General features: G+C 36.9%; 1 protein-coding gene across 1 annotated transcript in view; it reads right to left on the bottom strand.

Moving 5' to 3' along the window:
- Positions 1 to 1166: 1166 nt before the first annotated feature.
- Positions 1167 to 22847, bottom strand: part of LRP1 (LDL receptor related protein 1) — a 595167-nt gene continuing 573486 nt past the window's right edge. Inside the window, 7 exon segments of the mRNA XM_053708175.1 lie at positions 1167 to 4760; positions 7977 to 8121; positions 8382 to 8472; positions 9051 to 9115; positions 9503 to 9607; positions 12466 to 12634; positions 13802 to 13966. Coding sequence (XP_053564150.1) covers positions 4620 to 4760; positions 7977 to 8121; positions 8382 to 8472; positions 9051 to 9115; positions 9503 to 9607; positions 12466 to 12634; positions 13802 to 13966 — 881 coding nt within the window. The 3' untranslated portion in view covers positions 1167 to 4619.

The following is a 22847-nucleotide window of genomic DNA, read 5'->3' as shown; positions in this document are numbered from 1 at the left end:
CCTGGTTTCCTTTCCCTCCAGTTCTGCACCAAAGCTTCACATCAGTGTCCTGCTTTGTGTTTTTGATTGTTGCTTCCAATGTGTGGCTTTTCACATTATTCTACCTAGAAATATGTATCACCAGACTTTTTTACATTAAATAATTAGGACTGTATGTTGAACTTCACGGTTTGTCAGCAACACACCTTGGTTGCGACTAGCATTCAGAAATCATTTGATTCTCTTTGTAGTCAGCAGCTCCATCACAGGGCTCCCCCAGAAGTCTGCTGTACCTGCAGTTTCTAACACATGGTTAGAGTCAAACATCACTTGCCTACCTGATATACATACTTATATTCCTCTGAATCTGTCATATATTGGTTAAAAAAAAGAAGAAAAAAAGGGATTTCTGCTAAAATAGTATTTATTACCACATCATACTAACCTCTTGGAATGACTAAAGGCACTGCTGACTCTGGCCTTCAAATGCATCATACCATTAATTACACTCACATTGGCTCTGGCAACTGGTCCAAAAAACTTTAATTAAACCAGCCACATCAAGGTGGTTATGTGTGACAAGGCAGCAGATGAAATTTGGTTCTATGCCTAGTGAGGTGTCAGAGGTAAATACTCACTTAGAAGAGTTTCCTTCAGGGGCTAGCAATCCGTGAGTTAAAGGGAGTGCTGTGGGCTGAGCTGTGAAAGTTCCACATGTGGAGTAAGTAGAAGCATAATCATGGATGTTCCATGGCCAAAGCAGGGCAGGGATAGAGGAATTACTTTGCAGTCTGAGGCATGGACAGTAACAGGGAGGGGCAATTTTCACCCTTCTCCTTTGGGGAAGCAAGAGATGCTCTATGTTTACAGATGACTTACCATAAATCTACCAGTAACTCTAGTGAATTCACACCTTTATACGATAGGTTATTTTATCTGCATTACACACTCAGCATTGCATTATTTTATAGTCTGTAAGTGTCTAATGATCTTGTTGCAATGAACTAAACAATGCTTGGGAAACTCTGCCATAGCAAGCAGCAATGCTCCATTAAAATGCTACTGAATTATCTACAGCTTATAGTTTCTTATAAGCATGTATCTTCTATTCTCTCGCTATCTAATAGTGCAGCACTATCATGCACAGGCACACATGTAATGAAAAGTTAAAATGAAGATACAAACCATTTCATTATAATTTTACATTTTATTTATAACAATATTCTGTGTTATTTAAGTTGTAAAGTAATCCAGCAAAAATTATTAAAATTCTTTTGTAACCCTGTCTCTCTCAAATCCACCCAAGATTTTGAAATGAGTGCTGTCCAGCCAGATTTAAAAACAAATAATAATAATAAAAAAAAGTTAACTTTATCTGAAGCATGTCTGACAAACAATCAAATGAGGAATGGTTTTCTTGCAATGTATAAAAGAAAAAAGCAAACAAAAACATACAGAGATGACACGTGTAATGAGATTCTTTATCTATTTCAGGAATAGGCGCATATACAAATTGTTTTTGTTTTTTTTGGAATGCATTGCAGCTCAGTCTATGGTTGTCCCCAGTTGGTGTTTGGCATTTGGCACTCAAGGCAATAGCCAATCAGGCTAGAGCAAAAGCAAACTGTTTTGGCTCACACTTCACCAAAAACAACTATATAGTATTGGTCTGGTTACTGGATAGGCTGATCAATATTACAAGTTTCTGGTTAATAAGCCTGTGGTTTTACAGTCAGAAGATGTATTAAAAGCATTCAACATATTACCCAACTTAAAACACAGAAATGATGAAGATTTAATAAGGCGTGATGATGAGGGGAACGCAGATTTTTTTTTTTTAATTAAAAAAAAGTAAAACAATCTAGAATTGGAATGGTTTTGCACATATACATTCAATTGTGCTAGGTCAGCCTCTAAAACTATATGATTCCTTTAATTAAAAAATTGCACACGATCTATGAATAGAGAAAACAAATACCACAAATGCATTGTGTGAACTTTTTTAGATAACATCATAGATGCTAGTATGGATGATCTGGTGATTCTAAACCACACCCATCCATAGACAACCTGGCTACTAACTCTCTAAAATGTGACTGTATTTTACATTCATCATATAAATAGATTCATTATATTATCAAACACAAATGTTCTAATTTACATAAGAAACTTTTGATCATTAATTTTTACAACATACAAAGACCTTCATATACATTCAAAACTCTTTGTCAATGAGAAGGCATGCAAGACATTTCAAACTGAAGATCATTTTTTTAAAGATTAGCAGGTTTACAATTAATCATGAAAAGGGGTTCATCATGAGAACAATATTAGTTTAGAATGCAATATCAAGGAAGATTACAATGCTAGCTAGAGAGAATAAGGCAAATTTTTAACTGAAGAATAAATTATAGGATAAAGTCAATACTGCAAAGTAAAGGCCATTTGAACAGGACTTGTATTTGATGGTGTCAAGAAGACTATATAATTTACCTACAAAGTTAATTAAATTACTAAAAATGGTATTAAAGTAGAATTATTGTAGATACTTTTGTTTGTATATCATTCGTGTATCTCCTGTTTAGCACTATAAAATATACTAATAATGAACACAATAATGAATAGCAGAATATTGAAAAGTTTGTTAAAAGTTATTTTGGTGCAACAGTTCGCTTGCATGCTCTTCTCGTCTAACTTTACCCATCGGACATTAAAACAATGCATCATGTGTTATCCATTAAATGGAGGAAATTCAGGATGTAAAGAATATAAATGACTAAGCAGTAATATTATATGGTGATTGCACCATGCAACATCACATAATATCATAGAACATGTGCAAAATGATTCAATACTTGGTCATTTTTTGCGATTAATAGTTTAATCTCTTAGTACATGTAACTGACGGTGCGTGTGAAGCTTTCCTTAATCTTTAGCAAACATCCAATGTGAGGGTAATACTATGTCTAAGTGAACAATTTTGGTCAGCATTAACCATACATAAGCTAATTTAATGGCTGTAAAAAAAAAAAAATCTCTACCAATGTATGCAGGTGCGAAGAATATAAAGTATAAAAATTAAAGAACACTCATGGAATGCTGACGACTGTGAACAACACAGAGAAAAGTTCATTATAACAGTGGTAAAATTTGAATTAAAAAAAAGCAGCAGTGCAATATATGATAAATTAATTTAGTATACAACATATTAAGTTTATCTATGTTACTTCGGTGATCAAAGCATTCTGAAAGTGCTAACATATCCTCTTTGATTTTCATAAACACATTCACGGCTTAGCCTCACCTGTTACGAAGAAATAGTGAGACATTTTGTATAGTTTTGTAAAAACAATTAAAAACAAAATGTGAAAAATTTATAAAATGTGAGCAGGGTTTATTCTTAGGAAAAAATGCTAAATTGTAATAGCAAAATTAAAAGTACCTCAAAAGAGCATACAATGACAGTATTATGGATATTAACTTTTTAACATTATGGCGTTGCCCCTTTAAAAACACAATACATTTTACAAATGACAAATATGGATGACGGGTGCTATTATAGAGGAGACTACGGTTTTAAAGTGCCCTGGTTTTGAGTCCCCTGATTCTAATTTTTTTTAGATTTTAGTAGATATAAAACAAACAAAAAAATTTACCTAAAGCGATTGTAACACATAAGAGACTAACAGAAAACAAAGCCCTTTTAAGCATGGAAAATGAGAACATTTTTTTAAAACAAAGATGCGCTATCGTAATAAAACACATTCATTGGGTGTTGATTTTCAGACAAGTGGGCATTATTTCACACTTCTATTGTACATTTGGCAGATCCAGTTTACCCTACAGATGCTGTTTTGAAATGGAGGTAAGTTGACAACACTTTGTTTTATATGCGTTCGTATATTCTTGCAGCGGTGAGTAAAACTTAAAATCAAAATGACTGCACAGAACATTCTTCATACTGTATAAATTCCTCAAATAGTTTTTTAAAACAGGCCTCATGTAAAAAAAAAAAAAATGCTACCCCTCTTCATCACAAAAACAAAAAAAATGTTAAAAACCAATAATTTGTTCTTAAATGTTTCAAAGTAGAATATTACTTACAGTGGATGTAGCTAAAAGACAAAGCAAATATAAAATAATGTGCATTGTGAACAATTAGTAAACAGAGCTTGCTGGCATCTATTTCTGCTTTTTTTATATATCGTACCATCCTTTTTTATTCTTTAAAGCAAATAAAACAGGGCGTAACAGTCCTGGTTAAAGGCCAGCCCTTAAAATAGTAAAACTGTCCCCATTTGATATATATTTTTTTTAAAATGAGCTGCCTTTTCCTCTGTATCTTCCATTGCATCCTTTCTTCTGAGTAGTGAGATTTGTGTTCCACGTATAAACTACAAAGTCCTGTTACAGGCATATCCCAAATGGGAACCAATGAAGTCAGGACAGATGCAGACAGGTTCCAGAAAATAATGGCAAGGAAAAAAAAATATATTTATAATACTGAGATCAAATATAAAAGTAGTCCTTCATTTATACACTTTATACACCATTGTGTGTGTGTTTTCATTTTTTCCATTCTTTTTTATTTTTTTAAAGTTTTTAGCTATTTTTCTCTCTTTTTGTTAAAAACTTCCACCCTACGCCAAAGGGTCAGAAAAGTCATCCTCGCCACCACGGGACAGCAGTTCCCGCTTTTCATCCGTGCTGGCTAGTGAATTTCGGCTATTGTGAGCTCCCATGTATAGGGTGGCATAGACAGGATTAGTGAAGTTTGTAGGCTGCAAAAGAGAGTGAAAACGGATATTAAAAATTATAAAGTTACAGTGAAGAATTATAACAGTTAACACTGCTTACTAACTGCCCCATTTTAAGCCGTGAGACATGCTAAACAAAAAGCATTTTATTGATTCAAGTGGGGATCCCAAATGCAAATCCATTTCAACCCCATAAAAACCCTGCAATATCCTACTTATCACAAATGTTTCAAATACATTTATAGGAAGAGAACACTGCTGTTACTGTTCATAGGGACAACCTGGGCCAGTGATTCCATAAGGCAGACATAGAGCTAGATTACAAGTGGTGAGCTGAAGTTAGCGCATGTCGCTATTAGCAATATCATGACCATATTAATTTGCGCATGTGTTACAAGTTAAAAGTAAACCGGTGTGCTCGGGCGAAAAAAGATTTTGCACTTGTCGGGTTAGTGTGACTGAAGACTATATATATATATATATATATATTGTTTCATACGGGTTAAAAGGTATATGGTATATGAAAATATATTTGACTGGAAAGGGCTATAACGTATACTTTGGAGCCCTTTCCAGTTAAATACATTTTTTTTAACAGTTTTAATATTTAATAATGTGTTTAACTGTGTTTTTACTGTAACTATTTTACATTCCAATGTTCGTCTTTGTATTTTTATATATGTTTTTATATATAAATATATATATATATATATATATATATACCTGTATATATTCATGTATATAGGTATAGATATATATTTTACAAAAAATAATCATATTTATATAGAAATATATATTTAAAAATAAAAAGAGCATTGGATTCTAAAATATTTATAACTACCTTTGCGTTTAGTACTGTAGGTCTTATGCAGTGTCATGTTAGCGTGCAAGTGATAAATGTTAGGTTTATCTCTCCATTGAAGTCTATGGGGAGGAGAAGTTAACACGATCGCAATATCTGAAGTCCTGAAGTTAGCTTGCATCGTTTCACTTGCGCACAAACGGTTAACTTTCAACTTGTAATACACGCCCGCAAGCGATAAAAAAAAAATTAGCATGCCACTTTAATCTGGCCCATAGGCGGTAATCTTGGCCAATATTTACACTGGCACTGGGAAAAATACAACATTCCAATCCATAAGTTTGGACTTTTCAATTATACAGACTTAGCCACATTTTTACTTGTATAGTTTAAATGACACTATTAAACTATGAGATTTGTACTCAAATTAAATATGATCATCAGCGTATTCATTTATTACTTAAAAAAGTATATGGATGTTTAATGTTCATTAAAAAAACTTAAAATAATGTGAAATTATTAATTGCATATATCAAGAACCGATATTACTGGATAAGTGAAAAAACGCATGTATACAAAAACATAAAGTAGTTATCATTATCAGCGATATTTTTCTTTCACTTTGTTGCATATTATTTGTTTCCTTTGTTATTATCGTTGTGAAAATTTCCTTCAAACAGCCTTAAAATATCTGCAGTATTTTTTTTTGGCTGCTCTTTAAATGGATTGTAACAGCTTGACACTCTGAAGTCCAGTCAAGCATCATGGGAAATGGAGTTCTGAAACATCTGAAATGCCAAGGTTCGCCATTACTAGTCTATATTATAACAGCTGGCACACAGTTACTGGAAATTTGGCATTGGCTTACTAGGTTGTCTCAGGAAACAGAAAAAAGAGACAGCTCCAACTTGTAAACTTGCAACTCCTTCAATAGTTTATTCAGACATCCCAAGCTGCAAAAACTAATTTCAGGGAGGTGGCTTCACCCGCTACTGTGCCGCCACCCACCACTCCCAGTTATATATTGGACACCTTGAAACCCTAAATAAGATAGAGACTTATCATTAAAGTAGCTTCCCACTAAAGTCACATTAAAAAAAGTAGCTTTATTGCACAACCACATACAACAACCCTATTTTAAAGTGATCGTACGCTTGTTGAATGCTTAAATGTTTTAGAATACAAAGTTTAATTACGTGCAGTAAATAAGGGAGTATTTGTGTTTTATTTTATTAGAATAAGTGGAGGCTTTTTGGTTACTGATGCATGCTTTGAGGGTTCTATAACGTCCCAGCAACTAAAGGCATTCCTTAAAGAAACACTTTTCTGGCTTTGGGCCACATTGGATCATGGTACTTGGAATTTCAGGGAGATTGCATTCCATTTGCTGGCAACAGGGAGCCACTATTACAATCAGGGAGACTCCCTGAACTTCAGGGAGAGTTGGGATATCTGGTTTATTTGATACAAACCAGCATCAAAATACATGTGGGTCATAAGCAGAAACCTAACATCTTTCACGCATTACACCTTGATCAGAGGTTCCATGTCTAGGTTGGCAGTTTAGGAGGGGACAGCATTTACAGGGGTAGGAAACTTTGGGCCCACATGTCCAAAGTGTGTTTTTTTTAAATATATGCCACAACGACACTGTGTTAACCCATACTGCCCACTGACTGCAGCTTGTATTCTGGGCTGCATGCGGGAAACTAAATTCCAGCATACTGCAGTACTATCAGTGCAGCTGAGCGAGAATAAGTTGTAAACCAGGGAACACACAAAGCAAGCATCCTGACAACATTGAAAAGGGGTTTTGTGTTTAAAGAAATATACCCACCGACATCAATTACAAGGGGTCCTTTGCTCTCAAAAAGAAAAATATTTTCATCAACCAAAAGAGAGCTAAAAAGCAAATTTTGTTACATCAGTTTACTACAAAATGTTGTTAATCAATCTGCAAGATTTTGAAGAAAACCTGGGTTACAGGATTTGCTTTTTGGCCTTTTTAGCGAGAGTTGGGCAATTTTTACACAAAAGCAAGTGTTTAATGCCTCTTCTCTGACAAATGTCACACTGTTGGCTCATGCAGCCAGCAATGCATTATAAGAAATTACAGGCAGGTGAATGAGATAGACTAATAATCAAAGAGAAAACTGAAGCTGTATATGAAAAGATAATTAAAACAAAACATTCTATTTTATGGAATATACAATTTTTTTATCTATTTCATGTCCATTTTATAAAGAACAAACAGACAGAATACGTTGTACAATTATTTTTATGACAGATTTCTGATAGTTATTGTATTTCTATAGACTGGAATCTCAGGGAATTATAAATATCTAATTTACATAAGGTGCAACAGGAATGACCACTCTGATGCACTTTTTATATAAATGTCAATATTTTCCAGCCAATTAATAGGGGACTTTAGTTACCTTATCAGGATCCAATGTGAAGTCTGCATCAAGCAAGTCTCCCACATCATCATCTGGTTCTCCCTCATACATTTTATAAGTTGGGTTGCCAATTTCTACATTCATGGCTCCATTGGTCATCCGCTGATGCTGGAACCCCTTGGCTCTGTTGATGTACAAACATTAGCAAATTAGAATAGTTTAATCATTACAGTGACCTGTACTAAATCAAATTAAAACAATAAATATTTGAAGAATGTGATGTTTAGGTTTCAGTCCGAAATATAAGTCAAGGAATTTAGTGTTAATATTGTATCCATTGTATATATTTATCTATTAGTTATTTTGAAAGTGATCGGCTGGGCCCATACTACATTGGAGAGTTGCTGGCAAATAACTATAAAATCATCTGTTGACATAACTTACCCACTCATCCGGTGTCTGTACCAGAGGAAAAGACCAACTGCAATAATAAGCAAGATCAACAGTACCACTGGAATGACAATGGATGCAGTTTCTGCCAAAGAAAAACACATAGAGATGGTAAGAACTGGAAACAAAAAAAACAATCGATACAAGCTAAGTGATTAATTTGGTGTACAATATCATTACTTTTTTAACCATTTTACTAGAAGCATTTGGCTAATAAATGTGTACTGCACGAAGGCTTCTAAGGGCTCGATTTATCAACCCCTTCTCCTCCCTACGACTGCAGGTTCTCACAAGAGAACCTGCAGTCACAATTTATCAAGCAGTGGTTATTGCTTCCCTACCCCCTTCTCCACCTCTTAGGTGGAGAATTTCAATCTCCCTAGTCCCGTCCGACCGGGGAGATTGACAGCTCCTGCCCGCACGTGATTGGCTGTGCTCGGGCAGGGGGCGAGATTGCACATGAGCGCAAAATAGTGCTTGTGTGCAATGTTAAATTCTAGCAGCTGCCTGCCAGAGGAGAGCTCAGGCAGACAGGGGCGAATATGTATGCCCCTGTCCGCCCTTGCTTGATAAATCGAAAACATATGAAAACAGGAGAACATTTCAGTAACAAAGTATATCAGATACTGTCTGCAGTTATTAAGAAACTTGGTGAGTACTTACTACTACTATGTGCTGTCATCTCCACAAACATTTCACATGTTGGGCCGGTCATGTCTGTTGAACACCTGCAAAGATAACAATCACATGTTAAGGAGCTGTCACTTTTATTAAATTACAAAATCAACGTTGTCACTTATCATTGCTTCTGACTAGAAAACAGTCTATTTTATCTGAACAAAGACTCAGTCTTTATTGATTGGTGTGAATTTCATGTAGTTAGCTAATCATTGCTTTTTTTCATACCAGTATAAATAGTGCATAAGGCGTGAAATGTTCTATGGTGCATATGAATAATCAGGTATTTAATAAAAAAAACTAATATAGGATCAAAACATTTTCATCTCAGGGTGGCATTAAAAAGATGCCTTTTATTTTTATTTGTTTTAAAAAACGTTTAAGTATAACCCTTAGCCATTACTCAGATCTCTTCCCTAAGCCATCTTGGATCTTACTGGCATTCTGGCATCTCAGTCTGACGGTTGATAAAGCAAGTCCCACCGTTCTTGCAGTAATTGTCGCATGTCAGACAGGATTTAGCAATTCGTCCATCTGTACACCTGCAGAAGGTGATTTACAAAGCATTAGTTAAAAGAATGCATTATTTACTATACAGCTATGTCAAATTAGGGTTTTCATTAGTTGGCCAATGTATAAAGTAACAGACAGTGGATGCATTGATGCAATGGAGTATGTAGTTTCCATGGCTAAGGCTAACCAGTTTTATAATTTCTGAAAAACCCAAGGAGTACTCTTAGTGCTTCTTGTCTAAGGATCAACATAAATTGGTGTGAATATGGTCTTTTCAGCTAGGGACATGGATGAAAATTCTTATTAAACAGTTTCCACCCAAAATCTTTGGGGTAGATTTACTATTCCTGCAGGCGGACAGTTTCGCAAGTCGTGAACCTGTCCACTTGAAATCGACCAATGTTGCTTTGCACAGCGAAATTTAACAAAAGGTTTCTTGTGCAATGACACCCCCTGCTCTGGCGCAACCTGCTCCACATATCCAAAAAGCTGTGTATGCAGTGTAATAAATCTACACCTGCGTCTCTCCAAAATGGCAATAAAATAGCTCCCATCGTGTCATTATATAATCACATATAGTTTTATATCAATGGACATATTCATTCTGACACAAAGCATGACAGCCATTATAATGAAGAAAATTACATGCTCTCCCTTGTTAGACGATGTAATTTTATCACTATGGACCATGTGTACCTATGTTTTTAAACCCTGCACACCTTATCTGGATGATCCAATAAAAGCCACAGAAAGGTTGGTTAAATTTATGAAGATGTTATCTAAATCAATAACACAAGGTCTAACATAGGTTAACCTAAAGTATTAAATGAAGGTATTACACATTCATGATATGGCACAAGAAGGACATCTGGTGGTTACTATTTAACACGATCATTTTTTATAATAATTTACAATCTCATGGGATAGGTTAGCCTAGAAACACACTATACGTGGGATTCACAGGTACATACAACACACTGACATAAAGGGGAAAAGATTACAGATGAGAGGGGGGGGGGGGGACTGTGTATCTGGGGAGAGGCCTACAGAAGACCAGAGAGAGAAATACTAAATATTGCAAGTATATACACTACATACACACTGATACACTCCCACACAAACGTTTGTATCACAGAGGTAAGATGGAAGAACAATATTTAATAAAATAATTTTATCATTATAATAACAATTTATTCATAGTGTGTAAGATTCTATGAATTAGGTAGGAATATTTGCAACCCCTTTTTATAGACAAGTATTAAAATGGGAAGTACAATTTTTTTTATATTATATAATTGACCAGCTAAGACTCTCCAGATTTCTTAAAATAACTATACCAGATAAAACACAAAGACTGTGCCAATAACACAGATACCTCTACCACATAACACAAGCAATACACACACGTTTGCATCAACAAATCACATTACATACATATAAAGTGCAATATTCTCTTAGAATGCTGGTTTCTTATATCATAGTAAAGGTCATATATACTTACTTTATAGCCTTGCTTTGATAATAACTTCCTATGAGATTGTTATTGCTTTGTACATATCTATTTGTATTCCATCAGATTGCTGTGCTGGTAATTATTACTATCTCAGTATTATTTTGCTAATTGTGCACATTTATCATTTCATGATTATTTTGCTGTTACTGTTATACAAGCTTAATAGGACAGTAAAGTCAAAAATGAAACATTCGTGATGTATGTAATTTGAAACAACTTTTTAATTTACTTCTATTATCAAGTTTGATTTGTTCTTTAGGTATCCCTTTGTTAAAGAGTAAAGCTAAGTAGGTTGATAGGAGCTCAGAAGCGTGCATGTGTCATTAGCAGTCTTTGGCACCAGTGTTTGCAACTACATATAACATGGCAAAAACAATGTTGTAAACACTGCTGCCAAATGGCTAAATACACATGCACACTCCTGAGCTCACATAGGATTACTCTTTAACAAAGAATACCAAGAAAATTAATCAAAATGTATAATATATGTATAATATAACTTGAAATGTGTGTGTGTGTGTGTGTGTGTATATATATATATATATATATATATATATATATATATATATATATATATATATATATATATATATATATATATATATATATATATATATATATATATATATATATATAAAACCAAAAAGGGTACAGGACAAATGGCTACTATAAATGTGTCGTTTTCCAAAACAAATTTTTTTTTTTATCAAACTTTAGAAAACATTAATGTTATGCTAGATTATAATTTTAATGTGGTGCAGACCCTATAAAAAATTATTTTTTGTTCTCAGTGATTGTACTGGTCAGAGATTCATTCCATTTGTTTAATTTAGCTACACTTTTGAGCTATTTTTTATAAAAAAAAAAAGAGTGCTTGATTCCCTATCTATACAAGGCCTTAAGAAATTTTTGATGGTCCTTGTTCTCCTCTTGTAGTTTGTTGAAGAATATATATATATATATATATATATATATATATATATAGGCGGTAAAATATAACTATGGTTTACTAGTTGGGGGTTAAAAGCTACTAGCCCAAGGGAAAAGTTACAAGTCAAATTTCTAAGTCGTCTACTGCAAATTCTAAGTTGTTCGGGACTATCGGGCCACTAGAAATTTCAAGCCCTGCGTGTGTGTTTATATATATATATATATATATATATATATATATATATATATATATATATATATATATACTGTATATATATATATTGATACACACACACACACATACATATACACTGTATATATATATTTATACACACACACACACACACACATACACTATTCTGTATGATTGGTTGGGAATTACACTCCATATGTATTTTATGAGAACCAATACTTCTGACAAATACCAGAAAGTTCCAGACTTACGTGCAGGTGACTTCTACATTATGAAGAGTGCATTTGCCATCTTTGCATCTGTTACACCTATTGATCTCACAGCGGGCGCCTTCAAAAGCTGGGGTGCAACGGCACTGCTTTGTCCCATTTGCTAACTTCTGGCAGACTCCTCCATTCTCACAATAGTCGGAACATTTTCCTTAAATGGGAAAGAATTTAGCAACATGCAGCGCCACCTACAGGAAACTCTCTAACAGCACTAAACACAGCCTACAGACTTTTCATACAATAAATTAAATTGACTCTCAGTCTGTGCATTATAGCAGTGTAGGAGTTAAAGGGATAGTGTAGTCAGGCAAGCAGCAGATAAGAGTTCATTGTATTTAAAGGGTCTTGTTAAGTCTGTAGTCAGTGTTCCTGCTCTGATTTTTTTTTAGCAAATTAAGGTAAAGCAGATATTTGTAAACAGTTTAATGCACTCCAGCTGTGTATAATTGGGAACACACTTGACGGTACACTGTCCCTTTAAATCACTGCACTGTGTGTTAGAGGGAAAAAAATACAAAGCGTTTTTATGGATCCTAAAATAAAAAGCCCTAAGTTTCAGGACGTAAGGTAAAAATGTATATATATTAATATTAATTATTGTTATTATATTAAATATAACAAATATTATTTAACTTAAAGATCCCCAAACTGACTTGTTACAATTTAATCAGTCACATTTCTCATATTATTCACTCATGTTATTAAAACCTTGATCATGGTCCTTACTAAGACTGTATCCCACTATACCTGACCTCATTTGCTCTGCCAATGTCATTACTACCTCTCACATTTTCTTTTAAAGATCCCTTTTAATAAAACCCCTTTGGAAATCTCTAACGCACTTCAAAAGCTGCCAGAAATGAAACCATATATCTTTATTACAGGGACATTGAGCACTTTGAGATTATAAAATAAAATGCTTAATTATATCTCATAAAACCACTTTTGTATTGTAGTCAAATTATTTATTTTGTTCCCTTTTCCTGTAATTTAATCGTGAAAATTGAAACCTTCCCAGTCCCTGTTAGAAGTGAAAATGCAGACTTGAGAATCCAGGACTGCTTTATTCCACATTTATAACTGTTCCTGATTGGCCTCAGCAGAGGAAGAAACCTAGGTTACAATATGGCAGCGTTCATCGCTTTTTTTTAAATAAAAACTTTACAGTTATTTATTTTTTTCAATACGTAAACAAATAATTTAACTTTTTAAATATACATCTACATATTCTTCCCAGGCTAATCTTCTCTTTGAACACGTCATTCTATTTAGTATTTATTTAGTGTGTAATGTCCCTTTAACAAAGGTTTCTACTTACTGTATTGGCATTTGTCTCCAATATAGTCAGCCAGACAGCGGCAGTTGGGTTGGTTGCCCAGGTTAACCGTGCATGTGGCATTGTTTTGGCAGTAATCAGCAGTACATGTCTGTTGTAGACATCTAGGTCCAGTAAAACCAGTGGGACAACGACAAGTTGGCATGCCTAGAGAGACATACAAAACACAGTTAGTGCTCAGATTCTCAAAAGTAAAAGATTATAGAAGGTCATTACTATTTGTTCTAATAAGGTTTCAATTACTGCACATAATATAGAACATATTTGTTAAAATTCTCAGACAAAAAAAAGTAGATTTGCACAATCAACAAATGCATGATAACAAGACTTAATCCGAACTTCAAATGAGTAGTAGATTTTTTTTCCGACAAATTTCAGTTATGTCTATTGCCACTCTTACTGCATCATGTGACAGCCATCAGCGAATAAAAAATGCATATACATATATTCTGAATTCTTGCACATGCTCAGTAGGAGCTGGTGACTCAAAAAGTGTAAATATAAAAAGACTGTGCACGTTTTATTAATGGAAGAAAATTGGAAAGTTCTTTAAAATTGCATGCTCTATCTGAATCATGAAAGTTTAATTTTGACTTGAGAGTCCCTCTAAGTACCTAAAATGAAAGAATGTAATTATCTCTCACACAAAAACAAACCATTTTCTATGTAACAACCACAAATGGCCAGATGCCGAAGTGAAAACACAGTTCTAGGTTGTGATCAAAATTTTAATCCATTCAGGAAAAAAAAAATATTGATTTACCAGTTTCTGTAGAATACAAATAGGGAAGATTTCATGGCTTCTCTTCAATAAAACTATTCACATAAATCAGTTGTTCTGTGGTTACTGCCACAAGATTTATTATACAGATGCAGTCAAGTGGTATTGCGCCCAAGAGACTCCCAGTTGATAGTTATTAAGCATCTGGGTTCAGATACAAATGCTAATGGAATAATAATAATACCAATAATATTCATGTTGCAATAGACCCCACTTTTTTTGTAATACAAAAACAACTCCAAATATATTTTCCTTGAGAAGAAACAAGAACAAAACCACATGACAATGTCAACCCAAGCCTTGGAATCTTAATGGAACATTAAATTGTCAAGGTGATTAACTTATCAGTTTAGTTTGCTCTATTGGTATCCTCAAGAGCAGCAAAGCTGTACTAATAGATAGGTGGTGATTGGTGGCTACACACACATGCCTTTTGTCATTGGCTCACCAGATGTTTCAGCTAGCTCCAAGTAGTGCATTGGTGCTCTATATCAGTTTAGTTTGTTCTTTTGGTATCCTCAAGAGCAGCAAAGCTGTACTAAGAGATAGGTGGTGATAGGTGGCTACACACACATGCCTTTTGTCATTAGCTCACCAGATGTTTCAGATAGATCATACAGTTTTAAACCACTTTCCAATTAATTTCTATTATCTAATTTGTTTTGTTCTCTTTGTATTCTTTGTTGAAAAGTATACCCAGGTAGACTCAGAAGATGCTGATTAGTGACTGCACATAAATGTATCTTGCTATTGGCTTTCAGTTAGCTTCCTGTAGTGCATCACTGCTCCTTCAATAAAGGATACCACGAGAATGAAGGAAAATAGAAGTAAATTTGTTTGAAATTGCATGCTCTATCTGAATCATGAAAGTTTAATTTTGACTTGACTCTCCCTTTAAAAAGGCTCCCTTAAATCTTAATCAATAATACTGATTATACAATAACAAACAGAAAACAAAGGAAAAAAATCTGCAAAATACACTGAAAATTATTCAGATATTAGATTAAAAAAATGTATGGCACATTTTCAGAGTTTGGGAAATTAAACCAATTTATAACTTTCAGAATCTGTTCTAAATCTGTCAGTACAAAACACTGTTGTGCTTCCACACTATATTAATCTTTTCCTCGCATCACACCTGACTACTAAAATTTTACGTATAATATATTACAATAAGCAACATAGTGAAACCTGGGAAAGATTAAGAAGACAATTTGATTTCTGCAATCTATAACAAATGCCATCAATTCAAGATTAAAAAACTGGTTAACCCTAAGTTTCACTGAGTAACCTGACAAAAAGGTTTTCAACCATAAAACGTTGTTAAGTACAAGTTTCTATTGTATAGATTTCAAGGTGACCATCTTTTTCTATACATATATTTAACATTTCCCTAATGTCTAGTATTTTTTCTTAGAAGAAATCATTTTAATAACAGGGCCATGATACTAAAAACAAAAGTGTTCCGTCTAAAAGAAAATGATTAAAAATGTATTACAGTGCTATTTTTTTGGAGAAATTCATGTTCTTGTGCTGAACAAAACAACTTTTTTATTTGGGAGCTGTCCCTATCAACCAATAAGAGTCTCAAGATTCATATGGACATAATCAGACATTATGCTAAAGTCATAATAAAAGTTTAAATTGACATTCCAACCAAAATTAAAATTCACATGCATTTGAGTTTTGAAAAGAAACATTTTTGTAATACACATGCATTAGCAAAAATGCTTCTAGTAAAAGCTATAGCTGTTTTTAAAGTGTATTTAGGTATGCACCGTGCACCAGCATTTAAACACAGCACTTGCTTAGAAAGCCTAAGTTGCTTGATCCATCTGTAAATGACCCGATTTGTTAATCACTGACATAATACAAGCTCAACTGGAGCTCTGAGCAGCTGCATTACTTAAAATGCTGGTGCACCGAGAATATCTAGCTATGCTTCACATGCACGTGCAGAGAAATATGTTAACACTAAAACAGTAGTAACTTTTACTGGAAGCATTTTTGCCAATACATGTATATTGCATATATGTTTCTAGTCAAAGATGTTATTAATCTATGTGCATTTCTATTTTAACCGGAATGTCCCTTTAATAATTTAGACAGCACATGCTATATAAAAAAACTTTAGTATAGTTCCATTATCAAAACATGCACATTCTTTTTATATGCACACTTTCTGAGGCTCCAGCTCCTACTGAGCATGTGCACAAGTGCACAGCATACGAATTTTGGGATTGGCTGATGGCTGTCACATGATACAGGGGAGGGAAAATTAGATTAACCTTATAATGTGACAGAAAAAAAGTCTACTGTTCATTTCAAATTTAAATGTATTGTGCATTTGTCAGTCATTCAGTTCTACTATATTTAGTGGTCTTTTAAAGGGCCATGATACCCAAATATTGAAACACTTGAAAGTGATGCAGCATAACTGTAAAAAAGTGACTAGAAAATATCACCTGTACATCTCTATGTAAAAAAACATAAATTATGCTTACATGATAATTTCCTTTTCTTCTGATGGAAAGAGTCCACAGCTGCATTCATTACTTTTGGGAAATAAGAACCTGGCCACAAGGAGAAGGCAAAGACACCCCAGCCAAAGGCTTAAATACTCCTCCCACTCCCCTCATCCCCCAGTCATTCTGCTGAGGAACAAGGAAGAAGAAACATCAGGGTGAAAAGGTGCCAGAAGAATATAAGGACACCACACATAAAATTATGGGTGGGGAGCTGTGGACTCTTTCCATCAGAAGAAAAGTAAATTATCAGGTAAGCATAATTTATGTTTTTCTTCTTAAATGGAATGAGTCCACAGCTGCATTCATTACTTTTGGGAAAACAATACCCAAGCTAAAGAGGACACTGAATGCCAAGACGGGAGGGTACATTAGGCGGCCCATACTGAGGGCACCAAGCCTGAACCTCTACCCAATGAAAAATCCCGCTTCGTCCAAAGCCAATAATTTTTTTTCAAAGGAAAAGCCCCAGTGACACTTACTCGCAGCTAGTCCAGAGCCAAACCAGAGACTGCAAAATGGACTCGACTGAGCTGACAGTCCACCAAGAGACACCGTCACCCAAAAGACGGTTCCCCACCACTCATACCTCACAATGAAGGGAAACCCAGCCAAAATCCTCAAGGGGACAAGGCAAGGGAGGACCGAGAAAACCGCAAGGTCCCTGAACACATGAAAAAACACCTCCAAGAGTGGGCTTACAGAGACCCGAATGGACCAGGTAAGGAGGTCACACCTATACTAAGCGAAACCCGGGATAATAACGGGCATGGAGACAGAAAGGACGTCTCCTCAACATCCTGCAAGCATGGAATGCAACTAAAGAGGCAAAAACCTCCAAGCGCCAGTCCATAGAATACTAAAGGATTCGACCGCGAAAAGCGTGTAATAGCCCCAGGCGAAACCCCAAACTGAGAACACAGAATCCATAACAGGACGGCCCAGAGAAAGCCTGCAAGGATAAGAAGCAGTCCTCAAGAAAGACAGACCACATAAAACAGCCTCTCGAAAGAGGGCACGCTCCAGGCAATCTAAGCCGCCGGACCTACTCACAGGTCCCTAAAAAAGGGGAACACAAAACCTCCATCGAGGCACCCCGAGGAGAGTTTACCCTCAGAACCAGAAGGAAGAGTAAACCCTCTCCTGTCAAAGGAGCAAGGAGAAAGCAAAATCCATCTCCTAGGAACTGAGCTATCAGGATAAAATCAATAAGCTCACACATCCAGAAGAGACTGCGACCCATAGACCACTCGGGCATCCTGATCTGTATACCCACACCCAGCTGGACCAACCCAGCCACAGGGATCCAATACAGTGAACAAAAGAATCCCGAAACTGGTACAGGAACGAGCGTAAAGATGGTACAGCCATCTCCCCAGAGTACAAGTATAACGACTCTGAAAACAGACAAGGCCATAGACCCAAGGATCCTTCCAAATAAGGCCCCACAGTCTGACTTGGAGCCAGCAAGACCCCAGGTGGAACCAATTCCACCCTCCACTTCACGACCAGGAGAAGCCCTAAGAAAGGACTCCATCTCCATAGAAGGGAGAATATCCCCTAAAGAAAAAAGGGAAAAAAGCCGGAAGGGCAACGACTGTCCTCAAGGCCCAAAGTCACTGGCCAATTGGGAAGAAAAATCCCCAACACAAGTGTTCTAGAAATGACCCCCCCCTACAGGTAGTTTTGCCAAACAGAGGCACAACCGACCCATTCCCTGTAGAGCAAAGAATCCACGGGTACACTGGCAAATTGACCAGGGGAATGCAACCTTAAAGCGCACCAGTAATTGGAATCCAACGCCAGCAGCTGGGTATAAACCCACAACCCTTGAGGCACAAGCCACACAGCTAACCCCTAGATGACATGGTTTACTCTGTTGTAAAGAGTAATAAATACTCAGAAAAACCAAGCCAATCTTGATCCTGTCAGGTAGACGGAGCAAGGACATAGCCCAAGTTCCCACTACCATGGAACACCCCGACCAACCCTGAGATCCAAGATTCCAAAACAACCCAAGACTGGGTCAGGAAGAAGGTCAAGCGAAGCCTCAGAAAGCGGAATCCTCAGGGAGAAAAACAGGTCTGGGTGCCTAATAGTTCAGGAAACCTTACCCTGGAACTAATTATCCCAACTGGCCAAGAAGCCAGAAAGGGAAATGGACACTTATGCAGAGAATCCGGATAGCGAGGAGAACTCTCAACCAAAGGAAGGAACCACTCTGAGCCAAAGTCCAACGCTCCAAGGAGCAGGGATAGAAGTTGTATGAAGGGACTTCTCAAAGCCTCAGGACAACAGAAGGGATACCTCGAGGTCCACAAAACCCTACTAGCAGGGCTAGTCTCCCCATCACCTCCACATAGGCAGAGGACACAGGGAAGAGAAAGGCGCTAAACCTTTCCAGCTCCGGTGAACCCCGTGCTAAACAAAGTCCCCACAGGGATCAACCATCACCTGGAACGCTGATCCCTAAAAGGAGATCTAACTCACCCGGAGACCCAAAGGCCTCATAACTCAGTCAGACCATAACGTCCAAGAGTAAAAGCTGTATCTAGATACACTAGAAACGGCTTACACATACACCCACAAGGTGCCGAGAGTTGCAATAGGCTTCAAAATGCAAAACCTACCGCATGTTGGACAGCTATCCATACAAGCTGTAGGATCAAGTCCCAACAGGACCACCCAGAGGCCTAAAACTGAATGCCAAACCACTTAAACAGCGGTGATGGGGCCTAAACCCACCAATCCTCCCCCACATGGAGGAGGAACTCAAGGTTCTAATGAAATCGGATGTCAGAGAGAGTGACGCAGCGGAACACTCCCCTGCCCAGTCATCTATGACTAGAGGCTATAAGAACTGAGACAATCCTTCATGCCTCATGAACCCAACGGTTGTTCTCGAATGCTTAGTGAAACATGAAAAACAATGATAACCTGAGCACTCATCGCTTCTACCGAACCAGCTCAGCAGAACAGTGCCACGTGTCTGAACAGCCGCAAGACCGAACAAACCTGACAGGAACAGCCTGTACCAGGGTCCTAACCGGCAAGCTGCAAAAACTTTCCCTCATAGGGGAAAACGAAACAGACATTTTTATACATAGGACTAACATGTCGAAACAACTTCCGTAGAAGTAACAAAGAGTATCAATCCCAGATGGTTCCCAAAGGAAACAAAAACAAATAAAAAAGACATCCATCGGATACAAAATAAAATAAAGGCAACCCGAAGGTTAACGCCCAAAAAAGACACGGGCCTACCCGTAGGACCAGCCAAACGGAGTCTCACAAAAACTCAAAATAAAGACAATAGGAGATTACCTCATCCCCATATGCCTAACAAATTGTACCATTCGGACCATCAGACTAAAAATTCCCATATCTATGAACTATAGGGTCATTCACTGACTCACACAGATGTCTGAGCAATATGCGAAGGCGCGCAATCCGACACCGAAAAGCACAACACTCCGGAACAGAACCCTCAGGATACTGCGGAGGCCCACCCCAAAGCAAAATACCCGGGACAATAGGGCACAAGCACATTCTCAAAGAAAAATCTGGACTATGCAGACGAGCAAGCGCCAACATTATCTGAAGGCGAAAACGCTGCAAGCTCTGGCAGGAACACACCACCCCACGTGGAGGAACTATAAACTGGGTTACCCGCATGTCTAGGAGGAAGAATCGGTAGGGAACTCACTCCCTGGGAGACAGGACCCCCAGAGGCGGATGGCTCAGCAGATCCCCGATTCCCCGAGCCCGAGGAACCGGGTGCTCTCATATGGCATATGGAACAAGACTGGTTGACAGGAGTCAACGAGGCAAACAGGAATCATCACCGGACACAGAATCTGAATCAGATATTATAATCGTCTCAGTGTCAGAATCCTCCGAAACTGAATCTGAAATGAGCACAGTCTCAGCATCAGAATCCCCCATAGCTATAAGAGGATATGTCAATATGGACTATAAACAGTAAAAAACAAAAAACGGCACCTGACACCACCAATGGCTGGGGCACTCACCACCTCCTATGACCAGACCTCTGCGGACTAGAATATCTCAGTCACCACACGGTCGGGAATGCGGAAATGGGAAACAGAGCGTAACCCCGCCCGGACACAGGGTGAACCGTATTAGGGCTGCAACAACTAATTGGTAAGTTTGATCATAAAAATAGTTGTCAACAAATCTCATTATCAATTAGGTGGTCAGCGATTAGTTGGTCAGTTGCACAGCACCAGCTGCTTTAATCTGATGATCTACTGCAACTAAGAGTGTGCAAAAAAAATTGAATTTATTTATCTTTTTAATCTTTTTTTCTATACGATTAATCGGACAATAATCATCCGATTAATCGGATAGAAAAAAAAATAATAAATAAAAATGTTTGCACAATACCATGTGCAGGAGTTCATCGGATTGAAGCAGCTGGTGCTGTGCAATTAACCAACTAATCGCTGACCACCTAATTGATAATGAGATTCTTTGACAACTATTTTTATGATCAATCTTACCGATTAATTTTTGCAGCCCTAAACCGTATAGTCCAAAAAGCGCGCCCAGCCAAAAGGCTGCGTCACTTCAAAAGGCCTCAAAGTTTCAAACCACGAGCCCATAAACCTCACACATAAGCAGGTTGAATCACATAACAAACATGATTATAAACCCCCCTGTCCAATAACCCCCCTCAGGAGATTTTAAACCTCGATTCCAAGATCTAACAGAGACTCACTGAGACCCTTATGTTATAAGTTAAACCCGCAAGGAGATTTAGCCTCACGGGAAACATCACGTTACAGTACATTAAATAAAGTAAAATGAAATTATCTTACCGGAATCAATGCAGTGGAACAGGAACATGGCCTTTCAAGTGTGACGAATAGTAGCATTGCCTCTGCCATGGACTTGAGAGAAGAAAGCAGGGAGCTGAGCGAAGTTCGACAACGCTGATTGCTTGAGGAGCTGTTAATATGAGTCGGGATGGTTTCACAGAAAGAAACTTCCTGCATCTCCAGAACTCTAACTTTCATCCAAGCCCTCACTGAGAGACTGACAGGACTACTTAAAACTCCTGTCCCATGTCGAAGAGAACTACCCTCCATAAGAGACAAAAAACTAAAATTAAAATTATGACACGTCTGCCAACCTCCTGAGACGAAAGGCAAAAAATGACTAAGGGATGAGGGAAGTGCGAGGAGTATTTAAGCCTTTGGCTGGGGTGTCTTTGCCTCCTCCTGGTGGCCAGGTTCTTACATCCCAAAAGTAATGAATGCAGTTGTGGACTCTTTCCATTTAAGAAGAAAAGAAAGATATTTTACCTCAAAATGTCCTAAGTATTCACACCCCATTGTAAAGGACTTTAAGCAGCAAATCAGTATGCTTGTCCCAGAACCTGCAAGGGAGCGAGCCTCATGCACACTCATGTTATTTCCCTATTCAGTTTAAAGGAACAGTCTACAATAGAATTGTTATTGTTTTAAAAAATAGATAATCCCTTTATTACACATTCCCCAGTTTTGCATAACCAACACTGTTATATCAATATACTTTTTTACCTCTGTGATTACCTTGTATCTAAGAACCTTCTTCCAGCCCCCTGATCACATGACTGTGACTGTTTATTATCTATTGTCTTGCATTTAGCATTGTAATGGGCTAAATCTTAAATAACTTTCTGTGCCTGAACACAGTGTTATCCATATGGCCCACGTGT

Source organism: Bombina bombina, chromosome 3 (assembly GCF_027579735.1).
Source record: "Bombina bombina isolate aBomBom1 chromosome 3, aBomBom1.pri, whole genome shotgun sequence".
Taxonomy (NCBI): domain Eukaryota; kingdom Metazoa; phylum Chordata; class Amphibia; order Anura; family Bombinatoridae; genus Bombina; species Bombina bombina.
This window is presented reverse-complemented; position numbering and strand designations above follow the sequence as displayed.